Source organism: Esox lucius, chromosome 18 (assembly GCF_011004845.1).
Source record: "Esox lucius isolate fEsoLuc1 chromosome 18, fEsoLuc1.pri, whole genome shotgun sequence".
NCBI classification, from domain to species: domain Eukaryota; kingdom Metazoa; phylum Chordata; class Actinopteri; order Esociformes; family Esocidae; genus Esox; species Esox lucius.
Genome location: NC_047586.1, coordinates 25,883,744 through 25,905,805, shown reverse-complemented (window position 1 = coordinate 25,905,805; position 22,062 = coordinate 25,883,744). Strand labels below are relative to the sequence as shown.

Genomic DNA, 22,062 nt, shown 5'->3' with positions numbered 1-22,062 from the left:
AGAGGTTCCGACTAGAGGTAGTCGGGATCACCTCTACGCACGGCTTGGGCTCTGGAACCACACTCCTTGAGAGAGGATGGACTCTTCACCACTATGGAGTTGCCCATAGTGAGAGGCGGCGGGCTGGTGTGGGTTTGCTTATAGCTCCCCAGCTCTGCCGCCATGTGTTGGAGTTTACCCCGGTGAACGAGAGGGTTGTTTCCCTGCGCCTACGGGTCGGGGATAGGTCTCTCACTGTTTGTGCCTACGGGCCGAACGGCAGTGCAGAGTACCCAACCTTCTTGGAGTCTCTGGGAGGGGTGCTGGAAAGTGCTCCGACTGGGGACTCTATCGTTCTACTGGGGGACTTCAACGCCCACGTGGGCAACGACAGTGTCACCTGGAGGGGCGTGATTGGGAGGAACGGCCCCCTGATCTGAACCCGAGTGGTGTTCAGTTATTACTTCTGTGCTAGTCACAGTTTGTCCATAACGAACACCATGTTCAAGCATAAGGGTGTCCATCAGTGCACATGGCACCAGGACACCCTAGGCCGCAGGTCGATGATCGACTTTGTTGTCGTTTCATCTGACCTGCGGCCGTATGTCTTGGAAACTCGGGTGAAGAGAGGGGCGGAACTGTCAACCGATCACCACCTGGTGGTGAGTTGGATCCGATGGCGGGGGAGGAAGCTGGACAGACTTGGCAGGCCCAATCGTACTGCAAGGGTCTGCTGGGAACGTCTGGCCGAGTCTCCTGTCAGAGAGATCTTTAACTCCCACCTCCGGCAGAGCTTCGACTGGATCCCGAGGGAGGCTGGAGATATTGAGTCCGAGTGGACCATGTTCTCCACCACCATTGTCGAAGCGGCTGTTCGGAGTTGTGGCCGTAAGGTTCGGAGCGGTGGACACCGGAAGTAAGGGTTGCCGTCAAGCTGAAGAAGGAGTCCTATCAGACCTGGTTGGCTTGTGGGACTCCTGAGGCAGCTGACGGGTACCGACAGGCCAAGCAGACTGCAGCCCGGGTGGTTGTGGAGACAAAAACTCGGGCCTGGGAGGAGTTCGGTGAGGCCATGGAGAAGGACTATCGGCTGGCCTCGAAGAGATCCTGTCAAACCGTCTGGCACCTCAGGAGAGGGAAACAGTGCCCTACCAACGCTGTTTACAGTAGAGGTGGGCAGCTGTTGACCTCAACTGAGGATGTCGTCGGGCGGTGGAAGGAGTACTTCGAGGATCTCCTCAATCCTGCCGTCACGTCTTCCATTGAGGAAGCAGAGGATGAGAGCTCAGAGGTGGACTCGTCCATCACCCGGGCTGAAGTCACTGAGGTAGTCAAGAAACACCTCGGTGGCAAGGCACCGGGAGTGGATGAGATCCGCCCTGAGTACCTGAAGTCTCTGGATGTTGTGGGGCTGTCTTGGTTGACACGCCTGTGCAACATCGCGTGGCGGTCAGGGACAGTGCCTTTGGGATGGCAGACCGGGGTGGTGGTCCCTCTTTTTAAGAAGGGGGACCGGATGGTGTGTTCCAACTATATCACACTTCTCAGCCTCCCCGGGAAAGTCTATGGCAGGGTTCTGGAGAGGAGAATACGGCCGATAGTAGAACCTCGGATTCAGGAGGAACAGTGTGGTTTTCGTCCGGGCCGTGGAACACTGGACCAGCTCTATACCCTCTACAGGGTGTTGGAGGGTTCATGGGAGTTTGCCCAACCAATCCACATGTGTTTTGTGGATTTGGAGAAGGCATTCAACAGTGTCCCTAGCGGTATCCTGTGGAGAGTGCTTCGGGAATATGGGTCCTTTGCTAAGGGCTGTCAGGTCCCTGTACGACCGAAGCAGGAGCTTGGTCCACATTGCTGGCAGTAAGCCAGACTTGTTCCCAGTGCATGTTGGACTCCGGCAGGGCTGCCCTTTGTCGCCGGTTCTGTTCATAATTTTTATGGACAGAATTTCTAGGCGCAGCCAGGGGCCGGAGGGTGTCAGGTTTGGGGACCACACAATTTCGTCTCTGTTCTTTGCGGATTATGTTGTCGTGTTGGCCCCTTCAAATCAGGACCTTCAGCATGCACTGGGACGGTATGCAGCCGAGTGTGAAGCGGTGGGGATGAGAATCAGTACCTCACAATCCGAGGCCATGGTCCTCAGTCGGAAAAGGGTGGCTTGCCCAGCCGCTGCTCCTCCACATCGAGAGGGGTCAGCTGAGGTGGCTTGGGCATCTGTTTCGGATGCCTCCGGAACGCCTTCCTGGGAAGGTGTTTCGGTCCCGTCCCACCGGGAGTAGACCCTGGGGAAGACCTAGGACACGTTTGAGGGACTATGTCTCCCGGCTGGCCTGGGAACGCTTCAGTGTCCCCCCGGAAGAGCTGGAGGAAGTGTCTGGGGAGAGGGAAGTCTGGGCATCTCTGCTTAGACTGCTGCCCCCGCGACCCGGCCCCGGATGAAGCTGTATGTATGTATGTGTATGTAATTTATATTTAAGAGCAAGAAGGAGGAACTCGGAGTAGAGCCGCTGCTCCTTTGCATCGAAAGGAGCCAGTTGAGATGGTTCGGGCATCTGGTAAGGATGCCCCCAAGACGTCTCCCTAGGGAGGTGTTCAAGGCACGTCCAGCTTGGAGCAGACCTCGGGGTAGGCCCAGGACTAGGTGGAGGGATTATATTTCGACACTGGCCTGGGAATGCCTCTGGATCCCCCAGTCAGAGCTGGCAAATGTGGCTCGGGAAAGGGAAGTTTGGGGTCCCCTGCTGGACCTGCTGCCCCCTGCGACCCGATACCGGATAAGCGGATGAAGATGAGATTAATTAACTTTCTGTCTTTACTTTCAGAGCATTTGGAGAAAATCAAGTGGCTGACTGAAGAGAAGATCGGGCTGAGGGCACAGCTGGCTCAACAATCAGGTAAAAACAAGGCTATAGTTACGCTAGCATCTTGTCTTAATGAAAGTGCATTTGTCTGAACGTGTGCCCTTTACTAAAATGCAATATTGTACAGCCTTTCATGTATATGGCAGTTTTGTTTATTTCACTGTTAAGCTATTGACATTTCATTGTGCTTTTTAGCTTCTGAAAAACGTCTGACTGAAAAGAATGTCAAGCCGAGGGCACAGCTGGCTCTATAATCAGGTAAAAACAAGACTATAGTTGCGCTAGCATGTTGTCTTGAATGTCATGCAATTCTCAAAATCATGTCAGACCATTTAAGTACAATATCTGATTACTGTATTACAGGAGCCATAAGGAAGAATCCTTCCAACTGGGATGCCACTGACGAGGCGGTCCAGAACCAGGTCCCCAGGTACCAGAAAGGGGCAGCTGACCGTGCAGGTGGGAGATGTCGCGAATATGAATGACATCTCTAGCACAACCAATATTGCTGCTAAGCTGCATTACTGTATTTATTAATTTTTTAACTGCTGCTATGTACAGAGTTATATATGATTGCATTATCCTCTTAATATATTAATAGCTCTGTGAGAATGTTCTTGATTCTGACTGTAGTTGTAGTGTTATGCCACCATTCATAAGCTTATTGCACTGATGTATGTACGATATTCAATAACTATCGATTGCTGCTAGGTCATACTTATGTATATTACTGCCATTCTAGCCCTTGTTTATTTTGTATTGTACTATGTTTATTTTGTACTTTCAAATTCAAATACTGTACTTTTACTATCTGTTGCTGGACACGTTTTCTTGCACTTTTTGATTTGGTAACATTTTTATTCCAATTCATTTGCGCATGTTTGTTTTGTACGCTTGCTGTATAATGTTTTTTTTGTATGCATCTTGCACTATTTGAAATAAATTGTTTAGATTTTATTCAGTTCATTGTCATTTGTTATATGACTAAAATTATTATAAAGGATTATTATAAATAAAACCTAATATTGGGGCGTAAGGCATCCCGCTGGGTTTATTGCATAAAAGCGGCTAGCCGCTGTCGGGCCGCTGATCAGGGCATTATTAGAAGGCATTGTCATGACAGCAAGCCGGCCACCGGTGGCCGGCTTGCCAAACGCTTTGCAGAAACACTCAAAGGCCGCAGCGACAAAACGCTAGTGGGCCACTGGCGTGTTGCTTGCTGGGATTCAATGGAATGAAAACAAAAATGGCTGCGCACGTAAACCGTAATTAGCCAAACAAGTTCAACATAACTTTCAAAAAGGTGTTTTTCTCTGATCGTATTTGTCCATTACTAAATATGCAAGAATCGGAATTCATGATTTTTCAACATCTTTAGTGAAATTGTGAATAATCACGTAAATGAAGTCATTATTAACACACAAACAATTGTCTACTGCCCAGGGGCCTGTTGCACAAAACCAGGATAAGGGATTAAGCCGGGATATCCAAGTTATCCTGGATTAATTTAGCTTTGACTTGGTTGCACAAAAGCAGGCTGAATTAAACCCAGCCAAGTAACCATGGAGATTTATTTTTTGCAGCTAGCCTGCTCCAGAGCAGGCTAACAGCCAGGCTAAGATTAATCCTGGAGTCTTAAGTGTTAAATCAGCTGCCGCTCTGATCCGAAATAAACGTCTTTAACAGTCGTTCCGTTGTCTTCTGAATGTGTTCTGCTTTATTGTTATTAAAATGCATTACTTGTCACTATTGCTGTGACGAGTTCGATTTAAATCCTACTATTGCATTTACGTTGGTTTGAAATGGTTGATGAATTTGCAACGGGGATTTCAATGAAGTCAGTGATGAGGACAATATATAAAGTCCCATTCACCTGTGTTTCTCCCTGCACCATGGCATGCCCATTTCTGAATGACGTTTTGGATGAAGCGCTGATATTTAGACGTGCTTTCAAACGTGAGAGGGTGTTTCGGGACAGATCAGACCCTTTAGCTTTTTTTTATACGCCGTGGGAGATGCCGAAATTCTAAATAAAGGCACTATTTGCCGTGTCAGAAGTGTGGTTGGCACTGAAATCCTTGGCACACATCTTTATTACCTACGCTGGCCACAGAAGAATGTGCTTCATCAAAGAGGATTTCTACAAGATTGCAGGTAACATGAATTACAGATTACAAAAACTTGTTACATTACAACAGTCACAGGATATACTCAGACTATTTTGTGTTACAGCTTTCCCTAATGTCATTGGTGCGCTGGACTGCACACAGATCCGCATTAAACGTCTCTCAGGGGCCCACGAGGGAAATTATGTCAACAGAAAATCCTTCCATGGTATCAATGTTCAGGTAAAAATTATTTAGTTACTGTCAACTAGCTCAAATGTATTCTGTGCATGACATGTATACTGAATAGGAAACATTGCATTGTTTCAGATGATCTTGATGCTGCCTGTATCATTACCAATGTGGAGGCATAGTGGCCTGGGTCCGTCCATGACTCTTAAGTTTTTAGGTCCAGTACCATTTCCCAGCGACTATCACAAGGTAGGCCACACACATTTCACGGATAAACACAATTGCACTTATGTGTAGTTGTAATGATTACATTTTGTATTCTCAGGTGAATTCTCTGGCGTTCTGCTGGGAGACAAGGGTTATGCCTGTGAGACATACCTTCTCACTCCCCTTGCAGACCCTCAGACAGCAGCACAGCAAGGATACAATCTTGCCCATGCAAGAACAAGGGCCCGAACTGAGATGGCATTTGGCCTTTTCAAGTCACGATTTCAGTGTCTCCACCACCTGAGGGTCACCCCAGACAGGGCCTGTGACATTACTGTAGCCTGCACGGTCCTACACAATATTGCCTGTCTGAGAAAGGAAAGAGGTCCAGCAGTGGCACCGGAGATTGAGTGCGGGACAATGCAGCTATATTCCCAGATAACATTAATGGCAGGCTGGTCAGAGACCAATACATTATTTCAGATGAGTGATTTCATTGTCTTGTCCTTCTCTAATAAAGGATTGTTTGTGTTACTCCTTAATTAGGCCTAATGTTTTTCAATTTTCATCTCACCTCACTGAACCAATAACTTTGCATAGTGTAGTGTACATTCATCACACAGGGAACACCACAATGCTTCTTAAGCTTTTTATTTTAGTGCTGTGACTTGTCAGTTTGGAGCTTGGGAGAGAGAAAGAAAAACATGATTAATACATTGTTTTACAGATGTGCTTACAGTTTGGATTGAAGTCACTTCCTTTTTCTAGTTTCTGTATCTCCAGATCCAGTTTCCTCAGTGTTTTCTTCTTGATTTCTATACCAAGGTCCAGATCCTGGAGAGTCCTTTTACTTACAGCAATCTGTGCATCTGCCAGCTCTATTTGCTTGTTCAGATGTCGTGTATACAGACATCTTACAGTTTGTGAATTCTGTAAACCACCCATTGATTAGCACAGCAGGAATTGTGCATAATTCAGATTTCCATTAGCCCGTACTTACTATGTTGCCAGGCTGGCTGTCATACTGTACTGCGTCTGGATCCTGTTACATACAGATCCTTCCATCACAGGCTTTCCTTGGTTCAAATTAAGGGCCATTTCCTCAGCTGGGGTGAAGTCCCCCCCCCGTGCCAGAAAAATGAGTCTTCTTCTTAACAGCTAAAATCCATTTAGATAAAATGTGAGCAGGCATCTTGTAAGTAAGTTCTACATACCATTTGCACACTGTTAAGAATGAAGGCACTTACCAGCCTGCAAAATGTTTTTATATTTGATATTTACTTGTTGCCAGGTTCTTTTTTGCCCAGTCACATTTGTTCTGTATGAACATTAATTGTAGGAAGATATATTTAGAATTAGACATAGCTTCTAGAGATTTGTGCACATGGTTGTAAAACATATTCTCGCATGAGAGTTTGAAATTAAGCCTAGTCTTTAGGGTAAATTTCCCAAGGAACATTAATTCCCTCTGCTCACTTTTATGGCAAAAGTAGGCTAAATAATATAATGTTATTTATATTATGCTTTACATGTTAGGCTACTCAGACACTTACAGTACAACCAGCACATTTAGCACACAACAAAATACAGCACTGAAACCAACACATAAAACCAACATATTAAAAGCAATTAAAACAGTGTACAACTTTGATAGAAAGTAGATATTTTTAAATCCTTACGCATTCAGTCAGTCCGCCATTGTCTGCCAGGCTTTTTCTCTGTTTAATAACAGCCGCCGTATAAATTTTTCTGCATATTAGATGCTTTACCTCCTCATAACTATCCATAATTAGTTGCTGCTCCTCGGGTGAAAAATATGCTGCATGCGTCTTCTCCATCTCTGCATCAATAAATCTGTGATCGATATCTATTTAAGAAAGTCGGAATAAGTGCACGTCCACGGCTATCTACACCTGGCTTGACATAGCTTCATCATCTCATCCTGGCTCGGCAAACGTGCAACCGATTAAGCCGCGATGAGCGGATCACGCTAAGTCAAGCTGCGCTTTTTCAGTTATCCTGGATTTCTTCATTCTAATTTTGTGCAACAGGCCGAAGATAGCAATGAGTTGGTGGACCGGAAGCGGCCCTCCAGAGACAGTAGAAGCTCACCGCCAGCCGCTTTTTAAAAAGCGGCAGCCGCCTTCGTTCTGCGGCTGGCCTGTGGGCCAACCGCCGTTATAAAAAAGGCGGACCTTCCGCAGCAAACGCTATTTTCGAGCAATCTGCCGCTTTTATATATATACACACACTCACCTAAAGGATTATCAGGAACACCAGTTCAATTTCTCATTAATGCAATTATCTAATCAACCAATCACATGGCAGTTGCTTCAATGTATTTAGGGGTGTGCTCCTGGTCAAGACAATCTTCTGAACTCCAAACTGAATGTCAGAATGGGAAAGAAAGTTGATTTAAGCAATTTTGAGCGTGGCATGGTTGTTGGTGCCAGACGGGCCGGTCTGAGTATTTCACAATCTGCTCAGTTACTGGGATTTTCACGCACAACCATTTCTAGGGTTTACAAAGAATGGTGTGAAAAGGGAAAAACATCCAGTATGCGGCAGTCCTGCGGGCGAAAATGCCTTGTTGATGCTAGAGGTCAGAGGAGAATGGGCCGACTGATTCAAGCTGATAGAAGAGCAACTTTGACTGAAATAACCACTCGTTACAACCGAGGTATGCAGCAAAGCATTTGTGAAGCCACAACACGCACAACCTTGAGGCGGATGGGCTACAACAGCAGAAGACCCCACCGGGTACCACTCATATCCACTACAAATATTTGGCGTAAACAGAATGAAACCATGGATCCATCATGCCTTGTTACCACTGTGCAGGCTGGTGGTGGTGGTGTAATGGTGTGGGGGATATTTTCTTGGCACACTTTAGGCCCCTTAGTGCCAATTGGGCATCGTTTAAATGCCACGGCCTACCTGAGCATTGTTTCTGACCATGTCCATCCCTTTATGACCACCATGTACCCATCCTCTGATGGCTACTTCCAGCAGGATAATGCACCATGTCACAAAGCTCAAATCATTTCAAATTGGTTTCTTGAACATGACAATGAGTTCACTGTACTGAAATGGCCCCCACAGTCACCAGATCTAAACCCAGTAGAGCATCTTTGGGATGTGGTGGAACGGGAGCTTCGTGCCCTGGATGTGCATCCCACAAATCTCCATCAACTGCAAGATGCTATCCTATCAATATGGGCCAACATTTCTAAAGAATGCTTTCAGCACCTTGTTGAATCAATGGCACGTAGAATTAAGGCAGTTCTGAAGGCCAAAGGGGGTCAAACACAGTATTAGTATGGTGTTCCTAATAATCCTTTAGGTGAGTGTATATGCATTAAGTAAAATGAGCATTTTCATCCGATTGTGTTTGCTTGTGTCTCGTTTAAGACGGCAAATGGTATTAATTCTAACATTAAGCCATTAAAATGTTAATGAGCCATTTATATTTAATGTCCATACAGCGATTGGTTGAAAATACTGTAAATACTGTTGCACCAATCAATCAATATCAATCAGCTCCCTATGAAAAGCTGCTGGCATAGGAGAAAGCCATCCATGACTTGTCCACAGATAGTGCTCTCCAAACATACTTGTTTTTGGGTGATGTTCCCATTTATTTAGAATACAAGGAATACAATACAATATTTCCAATAAAAATATGATATAAATTGCTGAGCTACAATTTATTAGCTCACTTGTGCAAACAAACCCTCTACTGTACAAACTGTCTATGGCTAAAGAAGATATAGAGAACAGACCAATGTCAAATGAAGAGACCAAAATGGGTGTGACATTCCAATTGGAAAGCAGTCAATGGATAGATCACGACCTGTGGGTTATTTCACTCCGATGGACTCTGAAGTGTATGAAATAAGAATAATGTAACAGCAGATCCATCTTGGCTCCATCTTGAAAGTTTCTTATGGGAAAACCAATCTGGTCAACTATCCAGCTATAGCAACTCAGCTTGAAGTTATAAAAGTATACTAACATACTCTCACTACCCTTAATATTCCTAAAAACTAAAAGTTGAGAACTTTAATAGTAAGTTGTAAGCACAATAAAGACTGATAAGTTAAACTGGCCATACTGTCAACAGACTGGGTAGCCTAAATATCTGAACACATCATGTATATTTTACCATATATATTGTTAAACAGACAATACATTTGGAACTACCTTTTGTTTATAACAAATGCAGTGATAATTTACAAGCTACTGGTCTAGCACAGCTTTTTTTTTTTTAGCTTAGCAGGAACAGGCACAATTTTTGTTTGTGCAAGGGGTGGATCAGGCTTTTTGGTTAAGAGCATGCATTTCCTTTTTGACCTGTGCAGTTCTTAGTTTGGGTGGGTGACCGTATTGCCTTTTAGACAGGTGTGTATGTACGAGGGACAGCGAGTGCTTCGGGTGCAGGTGTACGAGGGACAGCGGGTGCTTCGGGTGTAGGTGCACGAGGGACTGTGTGTGTGTCAGGTGTAGATGCACAAGGGACAGCAGGTGCGTCAGGTGTAGGTGTACGTGGGAAAACAAGTGCAACAGGTGTAGGCTTGGGCTGTGCGGCACGTTGGTGGTTGCGTGTGTGCCTGTGCAGGTGACTGCTGGTACGGAAGGCGGCGTCGCATATATCACACCTGTAGGGTCTCTCGTCGGTGTGTATACGCTGGTGCACCTTCATGTTGTAGGATTGGGCGGTGGAGTAGTCGCAGCTCTCACACCGCAACTCTGCCACCTCCCCCCTGCGCTGGCGGACCACACATTTCTGGGGCTGACCATCCACCCTCTGTAACCTGGCACTGCAGTCTACATGCGTGATGTGGCGGTTGAGGTGGCTCTGGGTGCGGAAGCTAGCTCGACATTTTGGGCAAGCGTAGGGCCTCTCATCTGTGTGAGTCCTCTCATGCAGCTTCAGGTTATAAGAGTTGCTGCTTCTGTAGGAGCACTCTAGGCAGTAGTAGTCTTTGCGGACCACTGAATATTTGCCTGCTCTCCAGGTGTTCATCTTTACATCTTCCTCCCAATGTGGCATGGTCTTCATTGGGAACCTGACATGCCTTTTTGCGTCAGTGACCTGATCAGTTTTTTTTGTCACAGAATTTGCAATGAGGACATTTTCCCTGGAGACAATGTTATGGCTTAACTGAGCTGTCCGTTTGTCTTCATCCTTTTCTTCCTCCTCCTCGGTCATGGTAAACTCCATGGTGCTGGTGGAAGACATTGCTTCGTTGGATGAGGGACTTCTCTTTTCAAAGGTGGAGTCTTCATTCCCATCCTCATTCTCACTGGAAAACTGTAAATCACTGATGTCCCCTGATAAACACTGCTCTTCATCTCTTGAGGAGTCGGCCTCATCGTCCTCATAATCAAAGATGATGTTTACTGGTAGCATCAGTACCTTGGCTGAGAGACAAATGCAAGGAGATTTAATACTGGTTAATTCTGTATGAAAATAAAACTAATTGAAAATGTAATTTATTCCTTGAAACTCACGCTCTGGAAAACTGCCTTTCTCCTGTGGGCCAACGTCTCTGGATTTGTTCTGTTCCATCACTGTAATGAGTTGATGTTTTAGATTAATTGAAACTCAAATATCTCTTAGTCTAACTGGAGCATAGAAGCTATAAGTTTATTAGTAAACAATTTTTTTATGCGCACACCTGTCAGTGTCAAATGCCACTATCTGAATGTAAAAGATTCTAATTTGTCCCTACACTGTTGATAATATTCACTTTCAGCTTTGGAAGAATTGGAAGTGAAGGAGGTACAGGAAAATTCCAACATGGCAAGGTGGTTGAATAATACAGGATGCTATTGGAAAGATAAGATACAGCTCTTGAAAAGATCAAGAGACCAATGCACCTTTTTCTTTCCTTTCCCAAAAAGTTGTAAGACAATTGTAAGTTTTTTGAAGAAAGTGCAAAAGTTCCAAACCTTTGGCCAAAGCTTGAGGTTTACAGTCACATGGATGGTTGCAGTGGAATTAATTCAACCTATTTATGCATACATCAATATCACAATAACAAAATGGACACAGACAGACATTAGCCATGTGCTGGAGATTTATATTTAAAAAAAATTAAATCAGACAAAAAAATAAAATGGATCAACAATGGGACATGACTTGTCTCCTATAACCTAATGCATCATTAATGAAATGCTAGCCAACAGTCTATCCAGTAAATGTCACAGTAACCAACAGGCAGCTGCTTCGATTGCCACAGGCATCAATGAGAATCATTGGCCCTTGAAAAATCCATTAACTCTGGATGCAACCTTAACTCTGGATGCAAATCTAAAAAAACTATTACATTTGTTATAGGTATGAATGCAAAATGGCTATATGCTGTCATAGGGCAATGCATCAATTAGACTGTTGCTAATAAAAAATGATCACAGGATCATTGGTATGTTTATTGTCTGTTAATAATGAAAGCACATAGTGTTCAAATCAGGAAAAGTAGTGTATTTGCCTTAATGTTGTTATGGATACAGGTGTCCCTTATGTTCCTGATTGTTGCTCGTTGGTGTTTCTCCTGTCCGACATCAGTTCACTTGCTCCATTGCTGAGGGGGACCAATAAGTGGAAACTCCTCCTGATTGCACCACCTGCTCATGTTTTCACAGCCCAATCACATCACGCTTCCCTTGGTTTAAAAACCCAGTCGGTTGTGTTTCACCCCAGACTAGGGATAGGAAATCCAGGCTTTCTGAACCAATGAGACTTCTTTTGAAAAAACGCTTCACTGCCTAGAAGCTTTCCAACACAGTGCACAGTAGAGACATCTGCTGGACAAAATTTAATATGACATATTGGGGGTATTTCAGAAAGCAGGTTTAGTGAAAACCTAGAGTTAGTTGACTCAGAGTTGATGGAAACTCTGGGTTTACGGTTTCAAAGAGCCAGTTCAGCAGTTCTCTGAGTTAGTTACTATAGCACCATACTCCATGAAGCTATTATCCAACTAACCCTGAGTTTGTAATACTCATGAATGTGTCAGACAGGGCGAGTCCTTTTCTCAAAGAGCCAGTAGAAGCACAAATTCTCAGCAGAAATCTCAGTCGGGAGAGAGTGATCAGACCCTGCTTGGATGTTTTATCATTCCCTAATGATTATTTTCTGCACAATCAATCATTTATCTGAAAAATATTCTCAGCCCTCATTGCATTCTTATGATACATGGTGGACATGCTATCAAATTCTTTGTGTTGCAGTTTTCTGTATAACATTGGTGACGCTGAGCATATGTCTAAGGCAACCGTCTCTGTCAGGCTGTCAGAGATGTGACTCTTGCACTGAAACGTGTTCTGTACACTTTAGTAGTGTTCCTATGTCACAGACACACAAGACTCATAAAAAAATTATTCCACAGAATTGCAGGTAACAGTCTAAGCAGTAATCAGTTGATTTAGTAGGAAGCTTTGAGACTTGAAGCACAAATCAGTTAATATTTTTGGGTTTCCAGGGGTGATAGAGAATTGTACTTATTTTTTGCTTAAAAAATGTCACTTACTACTTAAATATATTGTCTGCCATCACCCCTCCATGCAAGGCAGCTACTGTACATGATGCCTTAGGAAAGCATGGAACATCAAAGACTACAGCCGCTGCTATGGTCTATTCACACCACTACTGCCGTCTAGTTGACACTACCGGAGCATCGGAGCACACACTTCCAGACTCACAGTTTTTTCCCTCATGCCATAAGGCTCCTCAACTTGCAACAATGATCTATGATCATACTGATTACACATGAACATTCAAAATACTCTGATGTCTTTCTATGTACATTTAATTTAAATTACAATTTTCAACTTTTGTATGTACCATTCATAGGCATATTACACTGATATTTATAATATTCAATACTTCTATCCATATTGTTCCTATTTCCCACCCTACTCTCTTTAAACATTGCTGCTAGTTTACATTTTTATGTATATTATTGCTATATTTTTGCTTTATATATTTCTTAATACTACGTAGATGTGTGCCATGTCAAAAGAATGTCACTGTTCAGAAGGACGCTGTGTTATTTGGTGCATTTGATAATTAAACTCTGAACATGATAGTACACCCACACATTATATAAATGTTTAATGAGTGGAAAACTCGAGATGCGACTTTTTGTATTGTCTCAGTCAGCAATTTTCTACCACGCCAGCTCACGTTCTTCTGATACTGTATTGCTTTTCTCTTGAATATATTCTCATATTCGGCATGTGCATTCATATATATCCAACTACACTGGGGAGAAGTATGGGGTTTGTGACCATTTTCCCCTGTTACTATGGTGAATCACATTATCTGCGTTCCACTGATGATGGCTGTTTATCTCCTTGTGCACCTGCTTTACTCAAGGTTAACTTAACTCAGAGTTGACTGAACTAATTGTTACCACCTGTTCTGAAACAGTCACCTCTGAGTTTGACAGCTCAGAGTTAGTCAACCCAGAGTTGTGGTTTTAACTCTGTGTATGTTATCCCTGCTTTCTGAAATACCCCCGTTATGTAGGCCAGATTGTTTTTGAATATTGGAGGTGTAAATAGTGGTTTAATATTGGTTGTTTATATAAGCAGAGAAACATTTTTCTTTGTCAACTATATTTTATAGTAAAAAAACATCTAAATACACGTTCGGATTCTAAATTTTCTGATTTTCTGAATCATTTCAAAAACAGATTTAGTTATTATTCACCTCTGAATAATGTCATGAAACATTAATGGATTATGCACATTATTGCAAAGAGATTTCAAATTGTTATTTTCTTTTTGAAAAGGTATGTTTATCAGTGTACAATGCTTCAGCTGTAATTTTTTTCCCCTTCATTGTTCACCACAATGGATCTATCTAGTATTGAAGTCTGCACATATAGGCTGTATAAGCCTGGCCTGAAAATATGGAGGCACTTGCAATACAAAATCTATTGATTTAAGAGATTCTTGATTTAAAAATAAAACGAAAATATTATTTGGCATTATGGTATAAAATTACTTGAGATAATAGGATTGGTCACTCTTGCTGTATAATGATTGATAGGCTAATGTTATATGCTGTTGAGTAACACTGACTACGTAATACCTGACTACATAATTATACGACGTGCCATTAAATGTGTGCCTTTTGCAAATAAGTGACCAACACGTGAATATAGAATCAAAGGACGTCTCTTATTAAAGTAACTAAGTAACTTAACGCCTTACTTTCTACTGCAAGTAACTAAGTAACGTAACTAGCAAAATACACTGCAAGCAATATATTTAACATATTTTTAACATAGACCTATTAACATATTATTTAAAAAGAAATATGAAATCTCTCAGCTATATCATTAATCCAAGTCAGTATTACAGTTGTCTATTTTCATTGTTACGCTATGTTCTTGTTAATATATACTTGCATGAAAAACAAAAGAGCTGTATATATTACAGCCTTAGCACGTAATTTGTATTTCCACACTTGCCTTGACACCACATTGATAATATCAATCTCTCGACTTTCTTCAGCTGTACTAGGATCTGCTGCTGTTGCTGATCTAATGTTCATATACTTATATTGTTAATGATTTAAAAATGTGAATTGTAAATAGATTTACACTGCATATATAGCGTCATGTTTTTAGTGTCAGTACATTCCCTAATCTGATGGTCTTTCGCGATCTCTCTTTTAAAAAGTCTGTAATTCTAGGCTACTAGAAGTCCCCTGAAAAATTGAAAAAAAGTATATGTGGTCTGGATGTACTTTGAGGTTATTAAGGTTGGGTGTTTAAAGAAAACTAGGATCCACTTGTTTTTCCACGTTACTCGTCTCCGCAGTGTCAGGACCTGTGTGGTCCTGTATGCAAGGTTGCCAGATTTTATTGACCGTAAACTGCTATTCTCCCGCCGACTCCCTGAAAAAGAAATATAATAAATATATATACATACACATACCCGTGGGGTATTCCATCAAGGCAGATAAAGGAAAATCCAGGCTTATTTCGATAAGTCTGGTTCATTTAAGTGAGAGTTCCATTCCATTAATGCGGCTTATTGGAGTACCAGCACAGTAACCAAGGTAACATACCTCTGAACTAGCCTGCTCCCTCGCAGGCTAACTGTCAAGCGTTTAGCTGTGTTTCAAAGATTGTCCAACAGGCGGAAACAGAATCCCAAAAGACCGTTCCGTGTATTTTCTCGCTCACATCACGTTTATCCTGTCAGTGTTCGGAAACATAAGTTCAGACTTTTTTCTGTCATTGTGACCAGGCATCAATTGACGTGTTTCATTTATTTCCAAAGAATATATCAATAGGAATAAACAAGTTAAGAAAAGCAAGTCTTACCACTCAGTCTTCAAAAGCCAATAGTTAATTGACATAGGCCTAGACTATGGCTGAATCTCAAATTGCATACTACGTACTACCAGTAAAGTATCTACATTGAACAAAATTATAAACGCAACACTTGTTTTTGCCCCCATTTATCATGAGCTGAACTCAAAGACTTTCTCTATGTACACAAAAGGACTCTCTCTCTCTCTCTCTCTCAAATAATGTTCACAAATCTGTGTTAGTGAGCACTTTTCCTTTGCCGAGATAATCTATCCACCTCACAGGTTGGGCAAATCAAGATGCTGATTAGACAGCATGATTATTGCACAGGTGTGCCTTAGGCTAGCCACAATAAAAGGCCAATTATTCCACTTGTGTGTATTGGAACAAAAAATTAAAAAAGGAAAAAAAGCAAATTAGACATAATTGCACACAACTCCAAAAATGGACTGGACGAAATTCTTGGCACCCTTAACTTAATATTTGGTTGCACACCCTTTGGAAAAATAACAAATCAATCGCTTCCTATAACCATCAATAAGCTTCTTACACCTCTCACCCGGAATTGTGGACCACTCTTCCTTTGCAAACTGCTCCAGATCTCTCATATTGGAAGGGCGCCTTTTCCCAACAGCAATATTAAGATCTCTCCACAGGTGTTCAATGGGATTTAGATCTGGACTCATTGCTGGCCACTTCAGATCTCTCCAGCACTTTGTTGCCATCCATTTCTGTGTGCTTTTTGAAGTATGTTTGGGGTCATTGTCCTGCTGGAAGACCCACGGTCTCGCAAACGCAGCTTTTTGACACTGGGCCCTACATTGCGACCCAAAAGCCTTTGGTAATCCTCAGATTTCATGATGCCTTGCACACAGTCAAGGCACCCAGTGCCAGAGGCAGCAAAATAACCCCAAAACATCTTTGAACCTCCACCATATTTGACTGTAGGTACTGTGTTCCTTTCTATGTAGGCCTCATTCCGTTTTCGGTAAACAGTAGAATGATGTGCTTTACCAAAAAGCTTGATCTTGGTCTCATCTGTCCACAAGACGTTTTCCCAGAAGGATTTTGGCTTACTCAAGTACATTTTGGCAACTTCTTGATAATGCTGCGCACTGTGGACAAAAGAACATCTACACTCACCTAAAGGATTATCAGGAACACCTGTTCAATTTCTCATTATTGCAATTATTTAATCAACCAATCACATGGCAGTTGCTTCAATGCAGTTAGGGGTGTGGTCCTGGTCAAGACAATCTCCTGAACTCCAAAATGAATGTCAGAATGGGAAAGAAAGGTGATTTAAGCAATTTTGAGCGTGGCATGGTTATTGGTGCCAGACGGGCCGGTCTGAGTATTTCACAATCTGCTCAGTTACTGGGATTTTCACGCACAACCATTTCTAGGGTTTACAAAGAATGGTGTGAAAAGGGAAAAACATCCAGTACACGGCAGACTGTGGGCGAAAATGCCTTGTTGATGCTAGAAGTCAGTAGGGATGTAACAATATTGACGATATCGCGCTATCGCGGTGGTAAACGTGTGTCGATATCGTCGTGGTTGGGTTACAATATTAAAAGGACAGGTGTCCGTCAAAAAGCAAGAGGAATAAACACAGTCCCGCGGAACAAATCATTGTTAACTACATAGACCATGATCCTTTGCGCTGCGTCGTCACAACAACCATTGTTAAGCCAATAGGATTGCACACTGCACGCTGTCCACACAAGCTCACAGCAAGCCAGCATGGCCGACAGCGATACTTGTAAGGATGAAAACAACAACCCCGAAGTTGAGATTGTGCCAGCCCCTGCAGCTTTTAAATCAGATGTCTGGAAACATTTTGGTTTCGCAGTGTCAAAAAACGCAAAAGGAGAGAAGGTGGTGGACAGACAATGGACTATGTGCAAGCACTGCCACAGTAAACTGCGATACAACACGGGAAACACAAACAAGTGTTTTTCAGAAGGCTTTTTGCCAGACTGTTTAAGGATTTTTTTTTTTACTGTTTTTTTTTTCTTCTCCCTTGCAATGTAGATATTTTGATCTTTCTGATGAAAAATGTGAACATAAGCTAAATGATAGGTAAGTTTTTTTAAAAGGCTTTTTGACTGACTATTTTATTTAAGTTTAACCATACCGTGAGCTTTTCCACAATACCGCAATAAATATCGTACCGTGAGGTCAATATCGAAATTGTATCGTACCGTGAGATTTTTATATCGTTACATCCCTAGAGGTCAGAGGAGAATGGGCCGACTGATTCAAGCTGATAGAAGAGCAACTTTGACTGAAATAACCACTCATTACAACCGAGGTATGCAGCAAAGCATTTGTGAAGCCACAACATGCACAACCTTGAGGCGGAAGGGCTACAACAGCAGAAGACCCCACCGGGTACCACTCATATCCACTACAAATAGGAAAAAGAGGCTACAATTTGCACGAGCTCACCAAAATTGGACAGTTGAAGACTGGAAGAATGTTGCCTGGTCTGATGAGTCTCGATTTCTGTTGAGACATTCAGATGGTAGAGTCAGAATTTGGCGTAAACAGAATGAGAACATGGATCCATCATGCCTTGTTACCACTGTGCAGGCTGGTGGTGGTGGTGTAATGGATGTTTTCTTGGCATACTTTAGGCCCATTAGTGCAAATTGGGCATCGTTTAAATGCCACAGCCTACCTGAGCATTGTTTCTGACCATGTCCATCCCTTTATGACCACCATGTAACCATCCTCTGATGGCTACTTCCAGCAGAATAATGCACCATGTCACAAAGCTTGTATCATTTCAAATTGATTTCTTGAACATGACAATGAGTTCACTGTACTGAAATGGCCCCCACAGTAACCAGATCTCAACCCAATAGAGCATCTTTGGGATGTGGTGTAACGGGAGCTTCATGCCCTGGATGTGCATCCCACAAATCTCCATCAACTGCAAGATGCTATCCTATCAATATGGGCCAACATTTCTAAAGAATGGTTTCAGCACCTTGTTGAATCAATGCCACGTAGAATTAAGGCAGCTCTGAAGGCGAAAGGGGGTCAAACACAGTATTAGTATGGTGTTCGTAATAATCCTTTAGGTGAGTGTAGATCTCTGGAGATGGACTTGTAACCTTGAGAATGTTGATGTTTTTCCACAATTTTGGTTCTCTAGTCCTCAGACAGTTCTCTTCTCCTCTTTCTGTTGTCCATGCTTAGTGTGGTACACACAATGCACAGACTAAGTCAACTTCTCTCCTTTTTATCTGCTTTCAGGTGTGACTTTTATATTGCCCACACCTGTTACTTGCCCCAGGTGAGTTTAAAGGAGCATCACATGCTTGAAACAATCTTATTTATCCACAATTTGGAAAGGGTCCCAAGAATTTTGTCCAGCCCATTTTTGGGGCTTTGTGTGCAATTATGTCCAATTAGCTTTTTTCCTTCTTTTTTTTTTTTGTTCCAATACACACAACGGGAATAAACATGTGTATAGCAAGAAATGTGTTAATGCAATACTTTTCTGTGAGAAATACTTGATTTTCTGGAATAATTTCAGGGGTGACAACACTTTTGGCCATGACTGTACATGGCAATATAATCTCCTGTTTGTTTTAAAGCACAAACCACATAGTCAATCCTACTAGATATTTTGCTCATTTAATAATTTCCCAGCAAACAATATTGCATTGCCACGGTGTACTGAAAGGGAACTTACATTTGGAAGAAGTTAGATAATGATCTTACATAAATACAACCTGAAATGCAATTTATTTAAAGTAACCCATTTGTAACTTGTGAAAAAATATTTTGTACCAGGTCTTTTAATATGCCATAACAATTAATTACACTTACATCTGTATATTCATTCCTACAGCTAGAATAGGCACAGTTAATTTCTGTCCAGTCAACATCTCACATGACACTTCTCTCAAACCATGTGTTTATACACTCCAACTGTCCCATGCCCTCTTAAAAGGTGCACAACACAATTCAGCAGGGCTCTAAACAGACTTTAGTTTTACAATGACCATGTGAGGTATTCCAGTATCTCACAAAAGTGAGTAGACCCCTCACATTTTTGTAAATATTTGAGTATATATTTTCATGTGACAACACTGAAGAAATGACACTTTGCTACAATGTAAAGTAGTGAGTGTACAGCTTCTATAACAGTGTCAATTTGCTGTCCCCTCAAAATAACTCAACACACAGCCATTAATGTCTGTGAGCACACCCCTAAGTGAAAATGTCCAAATTGTGCCCCATTAGCCATTTTCCCTCCCCGGTGTCATGTGACTCGTTAGTGTTACAAGGTCTCAGGTGTGAATGGGGAGCAGGTGTGTTAAATTTGGTGTCATCGCTCTCACACTCCCTCATACTGGACACTGGAAGTTCAACATGGTACCTCATGGCAAAGCACACTGAGGATATGGAAAAAATAAATGTTGCTCTATATAAAGATGGCCTAGGCTATAAGAAGATTGCCAAGACCCTGAAACTGAGCTGCAGCATGGTGGCCAAGACCATACAGCAGTTTAACAGGACAGGTTCCACTCAACAGGCCTCGCCATGGTTGACCAAAGAGGTTGAGTGAATGGTTATGACGTGCTCAGCGTCATCCAGAGGTTGTCTTTGGGAAATAGACGTATGAGTGCTGCCAGCATTGCTGCAGAGGTTGAAGGGGTGGGGGGTCAGCCTGTCAATGCTCAGACCATACGCCACACACTGCATCAAATTGGTCTGCATGGCTTTCGTCTAACATCCACCAGCTCCGTGATGTCGTCATGGAGGAGTGGAAGAGGACTCCAGTGGCAATAACTAACAGTCATAACTAAAGGCACTAGTTATCTAGCTACCTAAAGCCAGCTTTCCCCAGTTCATGAAGGTGACAGACACTAAATGTAACACACAACACCTAAAACCAGTGTATGCATTTGGACACAGCCTGTTAGCATAGAACAAACTAGACAATCTAGCTACTTGATAATAAAACGATTAAAGCCATTTGCAGTAACCATCAAGCTAGCTAGCTAACCAGCTGTAGTTAGATAAATGTTGCTGCCATTCAATGTAGAGCTTCAGAGTGAAAATGTCATTTTAGCTTCATTACTAACACAACATCTAGCCAGTAATACACAGCACTAAAACAATCTTATTACATGTTGTAAGCCAAAGTCATAAGAAAATGTCCAACACACTTACAGGTAATGCAGTTTGGCCAACAGTTTTACTTGCTGGTGTTCGTTATTTTTTTCATGTTTCAAAGTTGTTCTCATCAGCGATTGGTTGAAATCTAGTCATGTGATTGATGCAAGATCCAAATTAGGGATTGAAACCAAACTGACCTTAATAACGGCGTTAAGTGATACTGAATGCCGTAAATTACGGCGCTTATTGACATCAGCGACTTCGGCTTACAGGGGAAACAGCGTTTTGGATGGCGGGTTACTGGGGAACGGCGTATTTTGCATGTCATTTGACGCCGTAATGTGTCATTATTTGACTCACTTGGCCTTACATAAGCGTTGCTAACAGGCGAACACGCTTATTTAACAGACGCGGACGTATGCTTAACAGCCGTAGGCGCTAAACAATAGCGTTCTGAACGCATGAATTCTGACCCCTTTGGCGTTCCATAGTTTATGTGCATAGTAGAAGTGTTGGTAGGATCCGACATAGACATCATATATAAAGGCTAGACGTCTAATGGCGCAGTCACTTCCGGCATCACTGGTGGCCATCTTGTCACAGGCAGGCTTCCTGGCGGGCTCTGTGGTACCTGATGTAAGGTGAGCGATCAGCAATAACACAAATACTCTTATTTTGCTGAAACCTTGACGGATTTACAAACAGTTTGGTTTCTTACAAACGTTAGTAACGTGGCTATAATACTGAATGCTTGAAAATGTTGAAATTGCAGCTTTTCTTTTCTAAAAACGTCTAAATCGTGCAGCATAGTTGGATCACGGCTACTTGCGCAAGTTATCAAGGCAGATATCACAAACGAGCTGTTCGATTATAAAGGTTTTACTGACACCAATAACGATTTTATGACAACTAATCTTTTGTCTAAATTACAATATTTGTGGATGTGGTTGTAGTTATTTGCTGGCTAATAACAATAAGCTTTGAGTGAGACCTATGGCAGCTAACGTTACAGTTTAGCTGCTAACCAGCAAAGTTGCACATGATTTTCAATCCGGTTGGTTCCTGTGCTGCTTGAAGGACAGCAATATGTCCTGACCTACAGGTTCAGCGAGGACCACTTGGAGCTTCTCTTCAACTCCATCAGAGCATCTGGTAGGGTTCATAATTTATATTTACCAGCTGCAACACTAAGGGACACAGTGTCAGCAAATGCTTGTATTGTTTTCAGTTTGTCGGTCC

General features: G+C 42.5%; 1 protein-coding gene across 3 annotated transcripts; it reads right to left on the bottom strand.

Annotated features, from left to right (window-relative positions):
* Positions 1-8,961: 8,961 nt before the first annotated feature.
* Positions 8,962-21,313, bottom strand: LOC105030557 (zinc finger protein 572). Of its 3 annotated transcripts, none has more exons than XM_020056071.3 (3): positions 20,878-21,313; positions 10,862-10,921; positions 8,962-10,771 (listed from the first exon to the last, which is right to left on the bottom strand). In XM_020056071.3, the coding sequence occupies exons 2-3, from the start codon at positions 10,917-10,919 to the stop codon at positions 9,741-9,743; spliced, it is 1,089 nt and encodes a 362-aa protein (XP_019911630.2). In that variant the 5' UTR covers positions 10,920-10,921; positions 20,878-21,313; the 3' UTR covers positions 8,962-9,740. The 3 variants fall into 3 exon arrangements, with proteins under 3 accessions (XP_019911630.2, XP_019911629.2, XP_010902775.2); XM_020056070.2 differs by lacking the exon at positions 20,878-21,313 and adding an exon at positions 11,842-12,723; XM_010904473.3 differs by lacking the exon at positions 20,878-21,313 and adding an exon at positions 11,303-11,416.
* Positions 21,314-22,062: the final 749 nt, after the last annotated feature.